Raw genomic sequence first — 13932 nt, 5'->3', positions numbered from 1 at the left:
GGAGTTTCTCAACAAGGGAAGACAAAAAGGCATAAAATAACACAAAATATCTCCAGAGCCCATCTGGAACAGCATCTGGTGCTGGACCCTCCACAGGAGCTGCTCCTGAGGCACCATCCCCATCGCAGGGTGGCTCTGACCAGTGCCAAGGGTCCTGGGGCTGAGAGAGGCAACAGCTCCCGATGGGAGAGCTGGAGCCAGGGCTTGCTCCATCCCATTTCCAGTGATTGGGTCCTTCTTGCAGGTCACACCATGGAGCTGCTGTCTCCCACCTTGTGCAAGAGCTGCAAGAGGGGCAGAGCCTGATCAGCCCCCTCCAACGATGGCCACGTTGGTCCCTGTGCGACCTACAGCCATGGAGCCACCTCAGCCCATGTGAACCATGCCCAGTGCCCTGCTCACCTTGCTCAGCACCGGGATGTTCACCAGCGAGCCAAAAAACCCAAAAGCCACAGGGAAGAAGCTCCTGTATCAACCCAAAAGGCTCTGTTAAGAGCCAATGCAGGGCATGAGGAGCTCCCGCTCCGCAGCCCACCATGGCTGGGTGCATGGTACAGACCTGAAGAGGGTGATGAAGCCGTAAGCCTCCAGCAGCATGCCCAGGATTGGCCACCGCATGAGGACAATGATGACCCCCCCGAGGAAGAAGCTGGTGCCCTTCAGCTTTGGCCGCTGGAAGAAGAAGGTGAAGGTCCTCCTGAAGCCGATGATGAAGACCAAGCCAGAGAGGAAGAGGATCTGGGAGGATGAAGGGGAGTGGGTCAGGGAAACCCAGCCCAACCCTTTGCTCCATCCTGGGCACCTGTGCCTGCTGCGGGTTGGGATTGGGAGCCCCAGTCCCATTGTACTCACGTTCCCAAAGGCCAGGAGCACTGAGTCGAAGTACAAGAGCACCCCAAAAAGGACAAAGAAGATCCCAAAGCCAACCAGTCCCACGCCGATCCCTGTGTGGGATGGAGGGCTGAGGCTGGAGCTCACAGCTCAGGTCCCACCTTGGGGATGCTCTGCAGCACCTCCTGGCCCATTCCCTCCAGGAATGTGCTTTGGATTTGTCTCTGGAGATTAGAAACAGCCTTTCTGCCTGCCCATGGCCGTTTCCAGCCTCTTTCTGCACAGTGCCATGAGGGTGTCAGTGCAGGCAGCTGGTGGGAGAGGCTGGGAATGCTCTCTGGATGAGCCAGGGTGGCTGTTCCCAATGCAGACCTTGGGCAGATGATGGGCACAAACCCCGCTCTGCAGGACCCCAGTGTTGATCCTTAAACACTGGTCCCCACATCCCAGCCATGCTCCCACTGCATCCCCCCAACCACTCTTGCCATTGTCCCTTCTCCCTGCCCCAACCACCCCAGCCAGCATCCCAAAACTGTGCCCTGATGCCATGGGAATGGGCATCACCTCCAGGACACAGCCACCCCACGTCTGCTTACGCTGGAAGTCGGTCAGAGACACCATCTTGGCAATGGGGCTGGGCCACGGCTTCCACGTGCCCTCCCCCGGCAGTGACCCTTGGAAAGGCCTTTAGTCCCCACGTCATCCTGGCAATCATTAACAGCCTGGAACTGCCTGTGGCACCTCCGGAGAGGGATGGGGTGGTTGGGCATCGCTGTGGGGTGAGCACCAGTGCTGGTCCCCTGCCTGGTCCTGTCCTCCCTGAGCATCCTTCTTGGATGTGCTTGGAGCAATCCCTGAAACGGGGATGAGCAGCTCCAGTGCCTAAAGGGGCTGCAGGAAACCTGGAGAGGGGCTTGGGACAAGGGATGTAGGAACAGGCCAAGGGGAATGGCTTGAACCTGCCCGAGGGGAGACTGAGCTGAGCTCTTAGGCAGAAGCTCTTCCCTGTGAGGGTGCTGAGGCGCTGGCACAGGGTGCCCAGAGAAGCTGTGGCTGCCCCATCCCTGGCAGTGCTCAAGGCCAGGTTGGACACAGGGGCTTGGAGCAAGCTGCTCCAGTGGCAGGGGTCCCTGCCCATGGCAGGGGTTGGAGCTGGATGGGCTTTAAGGTCCCTTCCAACCCAAACCATTCCATGACTCTATGCTAATATTGTTATCTGAGGTCACCTCCAGACAAAAGACTCCGACACCTTTTTGTTTCTTAGATACTTTTATTTCTCTAACACTAGCAAAACCCCCTGAAAACAAATGCCTCCCTCCCACCCTCCCCAGTGCATAAATAGATTTCCTCCCGATGCAAATCCTGTCTCGGTTACAAGTCACTGGTATATGAAGTGTTATGAAAAATAATAACCAAAATAAAACTAAGAATCGAGTTCTCTGAAAAACAAAACAGTAAAACAAACCCAAAATGACAACCACAGGGGTTCCACACCAGGGCAGGGCCTTGGGGAAGGCTCGGATGCATCCTCATCCTCTCCGGTCCTCGGAGGTGGGAATGATGCCTATGGGGCTGTGAGCCCTCTCGGCTCCCTGATGGAGCTGGGATGCAACCATGCACCATACGTGGTCCCCAATGGTGTCCCCACAGTCTGTGTAAGGGGGGTCTGCCCCGGTTACACAAGCTGGGGAGCCCACCCCGGCCAGGGCAATAAATGCATCATCTCTTAAAACTTAGTCTCTTTATACTTTATTTTTAAATAAATTTGCTTTTAATAAAAGCAGAAAAAATAGATATTTTTAAATAGGTTTTTTTTTTTTTGTTTGTTCCCCCCCCCCCCGATAAATTGGCAAAGAATCTGCTTTTGGAACTCATGGGCAGGGCTGGTGCCAACCACCCTGCAGAGACAGAGCTCAGCACAACACAGTACCTCCCGAAAAGAAGAGAAACCCAAATATAGATATATATTATAAATGTATAATTTCCATAAAACATATATTAAGGCATGTAATAGCAAAATAAAGGGCCAGCTTTATGAGCTAAGAGGGTTGCGGGAAGCTCGGGAGCGGAGCGGGATTTGGGGCTCCTGGGATCCTACCGGTATTGCTGAGATGGGGGTGATGGGGATGCGGGGTGATGGGGTCAGAATCAGGCCAGAAAGGAAAGAGCTGCAGGATGGAGGGTTTCCAGCTCCTCACACCACCCGCCTTGCCCGTGCCAGCCCTGCCATACACACAACCTGGTGTGGAATTCCACTTTTCCAGGCAGAACCAGCCTTTTTTCCCTCCCTCCAGAAAGCTAAAGAAAAGGGGAAACTTGCTACAGGGAACCCAGACGAGCTGAAGGCTCTGGAGCACAATGGCCAGGTCTTGAGGTAAGACCTGGTGCCAAATAGGGTTGAGGCAGAGGTACCGCCTGGCCCCAAGTCCCTTCCCCTTCCCTCACCATCCCATCCACCACAGAGAGATCCCTGCTGAGCCTGTGGCATCACTGTCCCATCTCACACCTCCCGTTCCCATGCAACATCTCCATCCCTGCCCAGACTTTCTGCTCCGTGCCAGCGGTGCACCAGTGCCCCAGGCAGCCCCTTACCCCCCTGAGCCCAAGCACAGTGCTCCCCCAGGCACCTCCGTGTCATCAACAGTCCCACCTCCATCCATCCTGTTCCTGATCCAGCTCCTTATCCTCCTGCTGAGCCACCAGCGTGGTGGGACAGGCCAGGCTCTGCCAGCCGGATGGATGCTAAAAGCAAGTTCAGAGCACAGGGAAGGGAAGATGTGCCTGAGGAGCAGAGATGGAGCATCCATGTCCAGTGTATGGTGGGAGCACCACCCACGGTGGGCACTGGCTGGTCTCCATGCAGGAGAACCCCTTCATAGACCTTTGGGAGACCAACACATCAGCACGGGGAGCTGGGGAGTCCCATGCTCAGCGGCACAGCAGATGCTCCTGCTTGAGCATCCACACAAGCCTGACACCCAGGACACCGTGGATGGCAGCCCAGGGGCTCCTTGGGGACCACGCTCTGCAGTGGGCACCCCCAAAACCCCACACGTCTCCTCCAGGACAGGGCAGAGCAGCCGGTGCTGTTGGTGATGCATCTTCCCACTCGCCATCCATGGGAGGGAAAGGGGGGTCCAGGAGAACCGAAGACGATGGCGAGAGATTTGGTGTCGTGTCGGGGGCTAAAACGTGGCCCCATGGAACTTGGTGGCGCCGGCAGCAGCCAGGGCTTGAGCTGGAGGGAGAGAAGAGTGGGGCTGAGCTATGTGTGGGGTGGCTGGTGATTCGGCAGCCCCTGTGCCCACCCCATAGACCCATCTCCTCCCCTGCTCAGAGGAGAGCCTAGCGCAGATTTGGGTTTACACCCCAGGCTCCATGGGGGGAGCCTCCAAGCAAGCAGGGGGATGCTGTGACCCCCAGTTTGCAGCCACCACCATGGATAGGTGTACCTCAGAGCCCAGCTGTGAGACCCCCCTTTGGCACCGTGCATGGACATGGACATCCCTTGCCCATGCTGGGGTCTCTGACCCAGCCCAGGCGCTTCACCTTGGAGGACACTTGCACTTGGTCCATAGAGGAGACGGGGCTGACGTGGCTTGGGAAACGTTAGCTGGAGCAAGCAGCGATGGATGGACACCGGGAGCAGAGGAGGCACCCCCGGACCTTCCCCCCCCGGGGATGGGGAGAGGATGGGATGAAACAGGAGAGAATTGGTGCTTACTTCATGGCTCAGACACGCATAAAATGGCTGTTGTCGGCGCCGCGGGATGTTTCAGCCGAGAGGGGGTTTGTCGGTGGAGCCGGGGAGGCTGGGGAGGTGGGAGGGCTGGGGGTAGCGCATTGAGCTGGAAACGAGAAACGGGAGAAGGGGCTGAAGAGCACGAGGTGCTGGTGGCAGCCGGGGCAAGGAGGCGACCAGCGAGAGGTTAGAGGGGGGGAATGGAGAGGAAGGCAACGGGGAAGCAAGCGGGGATGGGGGACACGGCCACAGCAGCGCCTGGCCGCAGCGCGCACACGTGAGCTCCCTGCAGGGCTCCTCATGGACAAGGCATGGTGTGTCACCACAATGGATTGGATACGGTGTCATCACACTGGATTGGACATGGTGTCACCATACTGGATTGGGTATGGTGTCACCACATTGGACTGAGTATGGCGTCACCACGCTGGATTTGGTATGGTATCACCACATTGGATTGGATATGGTGTCACCACACTGGATTGGGTATGGTGTCACCACACTGGATTGGATACGGTGTCACCACACTGGATTGGACATGGTGTCACCATACTGGATTGGATATGGTGTCACCACACTGGATTGGGTATGGTGTCACCACACTGGATTGGGTATGGTGTCACCACATTGGATTGGATATGGTGTCACCACACTGGATCGGATACGGTGTCACCACATTGGACTGAGTATGGCGTCACCACACTGGATTGGATATGGTGTCACCACGTCGGATTGGATATGATGGCCACCACACTGGACTGGATATGGTGGCACCACACTGGACTGGATATGGTGGCACCACACTGGACTGGATATGGTGGCCACCACACTGGACTGGATACGGTAGCCACCACATTGGATTGGATATGGTGTCACCACACTGGATTGGATACGGTAGCCACCACACTGGATTGGATATGGTGTCACCACACTGGATTGGATATGGTGGCCACAACACTGGATTGGATACGGTGTCACCAGACTGGATTGGATACGGTAGCCACCACACTGGATTGGATATGGTGGCCACCACACGCTGCATGGCCAGGAGCTCCATCCTGCAACCTTGCCAGGGTTGAAACCTGGTTCTGAAACCTGTGCCCAGCCAAAGTGGCTCCTCCATCCTTCCATGCTCAGCACTGCTGCAGGGAAGGCACTGCCAGCACCCCCAGGCTGGCTCTCCCACTGCTCCAGGATGGATGCAGCCTGGTCTCCTGCCCATATTGCCCCTTGCTCCTGCTGCCTTGTGCAGCCCATACCCCAGTCCTGCATCCATGACGCTGCCCGTGGTCTGCTCTGCCATGGGGCTGGCAGCTCCAACCCCATCCCCTGCCTGGTCCTTACCCGAGAGCATGCGGCCCCGGCGCGAGGCCTCGGCAGCCAGAGCACAGGAGATCTCGATCCTCTTCTCCTGCTCCTGCAGCTGGGTCTCGGGGTCCTGGGGAGTGTCCAGCTCCCCCTCGCCCAGGGGGATGACGTTCTGCAGGCTGCACACAGCACCGGCATCAGCACCCATGTATGCACCCAATGGGGATGGCCAGGGAAAGGGGTACAGGTGGGTGGTGGGTGCCCCAGGGTGATGTGGGCACGGGCACAGCGGCCTCACCTGGATTTGGCAATGAGGGTCTTGATCCTTTCCACCTTCTTCTGCTTCTCCTTCATCTCCTCAGGGCTGAGGGGCATATCCGGCTCCAGCTCCACGTACCGCTCGGGGATGAGCACTTTGTCCGGTGTGGAGAGCTGGGGGCAGTGGCAGGGATGAGCTGGGTGCTGGACACTGGGGACCTGTGTCCACACTGACCCCAGCTCCCAGCACCCAACAGGCAAGGGCAGCCCCTGGCCAGGCACCAGCAGAGTCTCCAGGACCCTGACCAACACAGGGTGGATTGACACTATAGGGTGGACCATAAACAGTCTTCCAGTGCCTAAAGGGGCTGCAGGAAACCTGGAGAGGGGCTTGGGAGAAGGGATGTAGGGACAGGGCAAGGGGAATGGCTTGAACCTGCCCGAGGGGAGACTGAGCTGAGCTCTTAGGCAGAAGCTCTTCCCTGTGAGGGTGCTGAGGCGCTGGCACAGGGTGCCCAGAGAAGCTGTGGCTGCCCCATCCCTGGCAGTGCTCAAGGCCAGGTTGGACACAGGGGCTTGGAGCAAGCTGCTCCAGTGGAAGGGGTCCCTGCCCGTGGCAGGGGTTGGAGCTGGAGGAGCTTTAAGGTCCCTTCCAACCCAAACCATTCCAAACCTCAGAGCAAGGGATGCCCATTCACAGGCTGCAGCTCCCCAGGACAGCCCCTCCTCACCTCCTTGCTGATGTCCACATCGTAGTGCTGTGGCTCCAGCTCCATCTTGCGCAGGCGGGCGATCTCCTCCTGGGGGGTCTCATAGACCTTGCTGGGGTCATCGGAGCGCAGCGCTGCCTCCAGGTCGGAGATGTCCACCTCATGGATGCTGCGGTGCCGGCGCACCTGCGAGGGACCCCGCTCCCACTGAGCACCCCAGGATGCCACCATCACCCCTTCCCTAGCCCCAGGGTCCACTCTGCTCCATGAGGGACCTCTGCAAAGCAAAGGTGGTCGGTGCAGGGACTCACCACTTTATATGAAGCGGGTGTCTTCGTGCTGGAGGGCTCGGGCTGCTGGGTGCCAGGGAGCTGCAGGCTGCGCCGCTTCTCCTTCATGGAGCCGCTCTGGTGCCGCTTCATGCGGTCGATCTGCTCCTCCACACTCATCTTCACCTTTGTCTCGTTGGCGAACACAGCGCTCTTGGGTCTCTCCTGTTGGGAGTCCAGCCCCATGGTCACGTATCCCCATCCACAACCCCACCTGCAACCGGCTGCTGCACCCAGGGGAGACGTGGAGCCATGGGATCAACCAGGTTGGAAAAGACCCTTAAGACGATGAAGTCCAACCATTGCCCAGCAGTGCCAAGGCCACCACTAACCCATGGCACTGAGACCCTCATCTCCATGCTGTGTGAACACTTGCAGGGATGGTGACTGCAGCCCTGCCCTGGGCAGCCTGTTCCAATGCCTGAGCACCCTCTGGGGCAGGAAATGCTCCTCAGCTCCATCTAAACCACAGTAATAGGCTCTATGACTGCAATAGAGCCCCCCTTTGCTGTCCCAACCCCACCACCCAGCCCCAGCTCCTGGACACGAGCCCTACCTTGGAGCCGAGCCCGTTGGCCATGCCACCACTGCTCCTCCGTGGCACTCCAGCCGCTGGCACCACCTCTTCCTCTGCTGGAGACTTGGTCCTGGGGGGCACGATGCCCACTGCAGGGCAAACACCAGCTGAACCCCCCCGGGGACCATGGGCAGGGGCCCAGCAGGACACTGGGTGGGAGTGGGGATGCACCATTCCCAATGCCGTACCCTTGTTGAGAGCTGCCTGCTTATCTGCCTCCTGCTCCTGCCGGAGCCCCTCGGCCTGGGGACCGGGGGGTGCTGGTCGCTGAGCATCCTTCTTGCTCTGCTCGAAGCTTGGCTTGGGCTGCAGGAGGGAAAGGGTCCCCTGTGAGCCCCTGTCCTGCCTGGGGACAGAGCCGCTGCTCTCCACAGCAGTGCGGTGACATGCAGCCCCGAGGAGCGATGGACACACAGACATGAGCAAGATCCATGCCCTTCAGAGGGGATGTGGTCTCACACGGGCAGGATTTGGCACCATGCAGCAGCAGAGAGTGAGCAAAAGGCCAGTTTTGGGGTCCTTCCCTGCTTGCATCCCATGGGAAAGCACTGCCCAGAGCCCAGGCATCACCAATGTGATGGACGGGTCCAGCATCAGGCTAAGGAGTGCAGTGTGCCCCCCTCAACCACCCTGTGCTCTGCGTGGGCATGATGCATCCCAACACCCCTTACACCCCACAGATCAGCATGCAGCCAACACTGGGATACCCCACGGCTGCTGGAGGTGCTCCTGCACCCATAGTCATGCCCAGAACCATTCCCAACACAGCACAGCCACTGCTTTGTGGTGCCAGTCCCTGTGTGCATGCAGCCTGATGCTAGGAATTCCTAGATCCATGTTTGCCCTGGGTGGGCAGGATCACTCCCATTGGCAGAGCTTGATGGGGAGCCATGGAAGGACAGCGAAAGAGGTGAGGAAAGCAGAGGGGATGATGCCAGGGGCTACCCAGGAGGAGCCAGTCCCTGTCCTGAGCAAGCACAGTGAGTGCAGGGGACGTGGCAGGGGCAGGAGGGGCATTGACCATCGCTCCCCTTGGAGAGGGCAGGTACCAGTCGCATGCTGCAGTCCCCATGCCAACTGTCACCTCCACACTGCCCCTGTCTCCCTGCCAGGGCAGGAGCAGGGATGTCCCCATCGCCTGCCTCATCCCAGCCCCGATGTGTCGGGGAGGAAGGGGATGCGGCCGCTGCTCTGGAGAGGTTTCGGTACCTGTCCCCTCTTGGCCTCGCCGCCTTGCTGCCAGGACGGGGAGGTGGGGTAGGGCCAGAGCCGGCTCTCGCTGGGGAGCGGAGGGATGCTCGGAGGAGACTCCAGGGGCACGTAGGACTTGGGGAGGGGAGGTCGAGGCGGGCCTGGTTCCTGGGGTTGGAGAGGAGCGGGAGGCGTGAGAGCAGAGAAGAGAGAGCCGGGGAGGAAGAGAGAGTTAAAGATCCAGACAACACAGAGCAAAGCAATGAGCTGAGGAGGGAGAGCAGCTCCCGCGGCTCCGTGCTCCCTGTCCCCATGCAGGGAGGGCCGTGCTTCCCACCGCCTGCTCCTGAGCATGGGGCTGGCAGACCCCAGGGGTTCCAAATTCCCCCTTAAACTTCACATGGAGGAAGGTGAGGAGGCGCCAAACCATGAGCAGGGGCAGTGAAAAGGGATTATGGTGGCAGCAGGAGCTGGTCCTGAAGCCAAAGGCTGCAAAGCCCAGCCTCAGCCCCTGCAAGGACCACAGGTGCAGATGTCACCGGGGGACACCACAGCCCAGGTGTGTGGCCAAAACGGTGTCCCCAGGCAGAGCCATAAGGAAACACAGACACAGACTGCCTGGTGCCTGCGCATCCCTCGGGAGCGAGGGCTCAGGACCCAAGGGCTCCCTTGGGCCATCCCCTCTCACTCACCTCACCAGGTCCTGGCTTCGTGGGTGATCCCTGGGAGCCAGAGACGAGGGAGAAGGGGCTGAGGGGACTGGTGAGGCTGGCGGAGCTCAGGGGGCTGGCGGGGCTGTTGGAGCTGTATGTTCCTGAGGGGCCCATGGCCACTGCGGAGGAGAATAAGGGTATCCCATCAGGGCTTCCACGTGCTCAAGCGGATGCTGCCGTCTGCCTCATGGCACCGGGGGTTTGGGCTGTGCAAGGGATGGAGCCCGCTCACCTCTGTGCTTGGCCGTGTCTGTGCCGCGGGATGGGTTGTTCTTCCTCAGCCCCTCCATCACATCCTGGATCCGCCAGATCTCCTTCTGGATCTGCCGGTTCAGCATCTCGTTCTGAAGGGGAGAAAAGGCAGCGGGCAGAGAGGGTCCTGATGCTGTCAGACCCCCAGCCCCAAGCCATGGGACCCACGGGTGCAGGCACAGCCATAGTTCTGCTCCCCAGCAGCATGGGGAGCACTAACCCCAGCCCCTCGATGGCACCCAGAGGTTCCTGAGCCCCCCTGGCCAAAGCAGGACACCAAGGGCTGAGCATGGAGCAGCCGCTTGCACATTGGCTCCTTGCAGGGAGCACAGAATGGAAGGAAGCAGGGGGCTTCCAGCTCCATGGGGATGGTGTGGGGACCACTCACTCACCTGGATGTCCAGGTTGAGCTGCTCCCAGAGGTCATCGTGCAGGGTGGACACCTCGCTCTCCAGGCTCTCATACTCAGCAGTGCTGTTTGCCAGGGCCTGGAAGGGGGAAGAGGGGTTGGTGGGAAGGGTTTTGGCTGGATTATCCCATGGCTGGCAGCAGCCCTGAGAGTGGGAGCACCAAGGAAAGCAGGAGGATGCTGCACCCAACAGAACCTGCCAAGCAGGGAAGGAGGAGAAAAGGGATTGTAGAGGGCAGGGGACATCCAGAGATGGAGCAGAGGAGGAGCCTGTTACCGTGCTGGCCTGGGACAGCTCCACACGGATATTGATGAGCTGGTTCTGGAGTGATTCCTTCTTGTGCAGCAGCTTCTCCGGGTAGGCAGGCTGGCTCCCAAACATCTCCAGCTCCTGGTGCGTCCCCATCAGGGCACTCTCCAGGCTCTCCTTTAGGGAATAGATGGGAGATGCAGCTCTCAGAGCCTGGCTGGTGCAGGAGCTATGGGTCCTCTCCTCAACAGGGCATTAAGGAGTCCAGGACTGGCATGGACGGGGCATTGGGCCCAGGCTGAACAAGCCCAGCTCTCTCAGCCTGGCTCCATAGGAGAGACCTTAGAGCAGTTCCAGTGCCTAAAGGGGCTGCAGGAAACATGGAGAGGGGCTTGGGACAAGGGATGTAGGGACAGGGCAAGGGGAATGGCTTGAACCTGCCCGAGGGGAGACTGAGCTGAGCTCTTAGGCAGAAGCTCTTCCCTGTGAGGGTGATGAGGCGCTGGCACAGGGTGCCCAGAGAAGCTGTGGCTGCCCCATCCCTGGCAGTGCTCAAGGCCAGGTTGGACACAGGGGCTTGGAGCAAGCTGCTCCAGTGGAAGGGGTCCCTGCCCGTGGCAGGGGTTGGAGCTGGAGGAGCTCTGAGGTCCCTTCCACCCAAACCAGGCCGGGGCTCTGTGACCTCCCCCAGCTCAGAAACATCCCAGCTGATCTGTCCCCAGGTGATCAGGACTCGTTGCTTCCTCACCATGAAGGTGCCAGCAGGGCACTTCCATCACCGTGCAGCCAGGTCCATACCCAGGTGGCCCCTTGAGCTTGCCCATCACGTACCTTCTCCGCTCGGAGCTGCTGCACCAGCCTCTCCTGCTCCCGCAGCACCTTGTTCTGCTCACAGAGCTTCCCCAGCAGCTTCTGCCAGGAGGGGAAGACAAAGGAAGGAGAGGATGAGAGCCCGGTTGTTGGATGCATCCATGGCAATAGATGTGCTCCGCCAGGATGCAACTCTATGGGGAGAGCAGACAGGGGCAAAAGCATGGGGTGAAGAAGGGGCTGCACAGGATGGATGTTTGCTCTTACATCGGTGTCTTGCTCGCTGATCTTGTAGGTGTGCACTGTCTCCCTGTAGGCCTCCGGGAAGGGGGTCACCTGCAAGAAGAGAGTGGGGTGAGGCAGCTCCCAGCCCTGCTTCCCCATCCCTGTGGGCAGGGAGAGAACAGGGAGCCGAGTCTCTGGAGGCATCCGTCGGGAGGCAGCGGGTGCTGCAGGCAGTGCAGGATGCTGGTGCTGGAGCCAGCCGGGATGCTCGGATGAAGACACAACCTCCCTCCCCCTTCCCAACACATCAGCTGAGTGAGCAATGGGAATTAGCCACAGACAACCTCCCCATGGGATGCGAAGAGCCGAGTTAGAGATGCCTCATGACCCATTAACTGCCCGTGTGTACACGCCACCATTCCAGAGGCAGGGAAACAAAGGCAGAGAGGTGAAGCTGTAATCCCACCTCGCAGAGTACAACCACCAATAAACCAGCAGCCGCACCAGGGCCTGTTTACCATCCGGCTTCCCTGTGAGTCATTTGCCTTTCCTGGAAATCTAAATTACTAATGGGACCTCAACAATGAAATGCCTCCAAGATCTCGAGATGAAAGGCATTAAGGTAGAAGGAAGGGGATTATTATTGCTAGAAAGCAAGACGCTGCTTTAGAGCCAAGCTACAGGATGATGCAAATAGACCTGAACCTGGGAAATGCCGAGTGGGGCTGGATGCAGAGCCTGGTGGATTGGGATCTGCTGCCTCCAGGCAGGGAGCTGGGCCAGCCAGGGCATCTCAGCATCCGCAGCTTCACCCTCCAGCACATCCCTGTGCACAGCAGATGGAAACAGGCAATTTCCCCACACTGAAAACCCCAGTAGTCACCCATCGAGGAGATGCCCTGGGCAGCACAGTGGGGCCCCGTGGGGCTGGCAGCATCACGAGCTGCCGATTGCAGCAACCCAGAGACACGTTCCCAAGTGCTCCCAACCTTCCTGTGTTTGGAGCTGCAGCCCAACATCAGCAAGGAGATCCCTGCAGCCCTCACCAGGCTGGGGAATACAATGAGCCAGAGCCTCAGCAGGTAAAAGGTTGATTCCTCTTCCTGCTACAGGAGTTACAGCTTTGGTTTAAAGCTTTGGATTCCCACATCTTCCTGCCTTATCCACACGCGACAACAAACTGAGGGCGAGCACAGCACCCAAGTCCAAACGAGGATGAGAGCTCAGGACCGCTGCATCCCCACCTTGTGCTCTTAGCACAAGGATTTACCAGCTTTTAATGGCTCATGGATGGATTAGCAAAGCCTGTGATGGACCAGCAGGTACCCCAAGAGCGTGATGTACCGCAGCCGCATGGATGCTGGAGCCTGCATGAGTGGGAATGGCAGGAGGTGACCTCGGGGATGGAGCGTGGCCGTGTGGCTGCCATGCACGGCCCGGCGGCCGGAGGCTTACTTGCATGTAGAGCTGAGCCCTAGGGGAGGAGGTCTCCACCATCCTGTTCACCATACTGATGAGGGTTTCGCTCTCGCTCATCTGCGGCAGACAGGGAAGGAAAGATCAGAGGTCAGCAGAGATGCGCCCGGTGCAGTCGGAGCAGCGAGGCGGCTCAGTCTGGGAGCCCTCAGGGCAAGATGCCACCTCCAAGAGATGCCCCAGAGCCTCAACCACATGATGGTGCCTGCCCCAGGGTTGCTGCTGCTCCGTTCTGGGCACTGCAGAACAGCCTGGGCTTGGTTGCACGCCCTGAAAGCGGTGTTGAAGGGAAAACACAGATAAAGCCGCGCCAGCTCCAAGCTGGGCAGCAGCAAACTGCACACACAGACACAAGCTTGCACAGAGACGCCAGACCTGCAGTGCAGCGCAGCGTGGTCCCAACACACAGACAGACAGACGGGCCCTGCTCCTGCACTGACAAACAGCTCCATGCCCTGTGCTCAGGGCTGTGATGATCCCTCTTGAAGCATGGATGAGCTGTGGCCGCAGCATCCCTCAGTGCTGCACAATGGAGCTGCATCACTGCCTCTGCCTGCAGTGCTTGAAGCCCCTCGCACCCCATGGACAGGACCCTCGAGGTCCTGGTGATGGGTGTTTAAGCTCAAGGACCAAAACCTCGACGGGTCAGCAAGGTGGGTGCTGGTGAGCAGCATCCCCATGACTTGACAAGCAAGGAGAGAGCAACCAAAGCAGCGAGCTGTTTGAAAAGAGCTGCTTGACAGCATCACTCCAAATCAGTGTCCCCAGAGGTCAGTGGGAGAGGAGGAGGAGGAGATGCAAAGCCTTTATCAGGAGTGGTTTAAAGAGCCTTGGAGAGCCAGCCTTGCTGC

General features: G+C 59.0%; 2 protein-coding genes across 18 annotated transcripts in view; both read right to left on the bottom strand.

Moving 5' to 3' along the window:
- Nucleotides 1-1540, bottom strand: GOLT1A (golgi transport 1A). The gene is made up of 5 exons (XM_061363165.1): nucleotides 1428-1540; nucleotides 853-944; nucleotides 560-738; nucleotides 403-466; nucleotides 1-284 (listed from the first exon to the last, which is right to left on the bottom strand). The coding sequence occupies exons 1-5, from the start codon at nucleotides 1450-1452 to the stop codon at nucleotides 246-248; spliced, it is 399 nt and encodes a 132-aa protein (XP_061219149.1). The 5' UTR covers nucleotides 1453-1540; the 3' UTR covers nucleotides 1-245.
- Nucleotides 1541-2657: 1117 nt separating this feature from the next.
- Nucleotides 2658-13932, bottom strand: part of PLEKHA6 (pleckstrin homology domain containing A6) — a 43871-nt gene continuing 32596 nt past the window's right edge. For 13 of the 17 annotated variants that reach the window (XM_061362916.1, XM_061362917.1, XM_061362918.1 and 10 more), the window contains 16 exons: nucleotides 13061-13141; nucleotides 11648-11716; nucleotides 11402-11482; nucleotides 10598-10747; nucleotides 10304-10399; nucleotides 9892-10003; nucleotides 9639-9778; nucleotides 8965-9114; nucleotides 7944-8061; nucleotides 7735-7844; nucleotides 7161-7343; nucleotides 6871-7035; nucleotides 6180-6313; nucleotides 5918-6060; nucleotides 4556-4679; nucleotides 2658-4069 (listed from right to left, as the gene is read on the bottom strand). In XM_061362916.1, the coding sequence (XP_061218900.1) occupies nucleotides 4564-4679; nucleotides 5918-6060; nucleotides 6180-6313; nucleotides 6871-7035; nucleotides 7161-7343; nucleotides 7735-7844; nucleotides 7944-8061; nucleotides 8965-9114; nucleotides 9639-9778; nucleotides 9892-10003; nucleotides 10304-10399; nucleotides 10598-10747; nucleotides 11402-11482; nucleotides 11648-11716; nucleotides 13061-13141 (1848 nt within the window). In that variant the 3' untranslated portion in view covers nucleotides 2658-4069; nucleotides 4556-4563. The remainder of the gene's footprint in view (nucleotides 4070-4555; nucleotides 4680-5917; nucleotides 6061-6179; nucleotides 6314-6870; nucleotides 7036-7160; nucleotides 7344-7734; nucleotides 7845-7943; nucleotides 8062-8964; nucleotides 9115-9638; nucleotides 9779-9891; nucleotides 10004-10303; nucleotides 10400-10597; nucleotides 10748-11401; nucleotides 11483-11647; nucleotides 11717-13060; nucleotides 13142-13932) is intronic. The other 4 variants (XM_061362920.1, XM_061362923.1, XM_061362919.1 and 1 more) reach the window with 3 other exon arrangements.

This window comes from Neopsephotus bourkii, unplaced genomic scaffold (genome assembly GCF_033783945.1).
Source record: "Neopsephotus bourkii isolate Nb327-2 ecotype Australia unplaced genomic scaffold, CSIRO-AGI_Nbou_v1 NB_1139, whole genome shotgun sequence".
Taxonomy (NCBI): domain Eukaryota; kingdom Metazoa; phylum Chordata; class Aves; order Psittaciformes; family Psittacidae; genus Neopsephotus; species Neopsephotus bourkii.
Note: the sequence above shows the minus strand (reverse complement) of the source record. Positions and strands in the feature narration are given on the sequence as shown.

Coding starts and splice junctions, on each gene's coding strand:
- GOLT1A (XM_061363165.1), bottom strand. CDS start 1,452: ATGGTGTCTCTGACCGACTTCCAGC. Junction 467..559: donor GGCTTCATCACCCTCTTCAG/GTCTGTACCATG, acceptor GGGTTGATACAG/GAGCTTCTTCCCTGTGGCTT. Junction 285..402: donor ACATCCCGGTGCTGAGCAAG/GTGAGCAGGGCA, acceptor CCCCTCTTGCAG/CTCTTGCACAAGGTGGGAGA.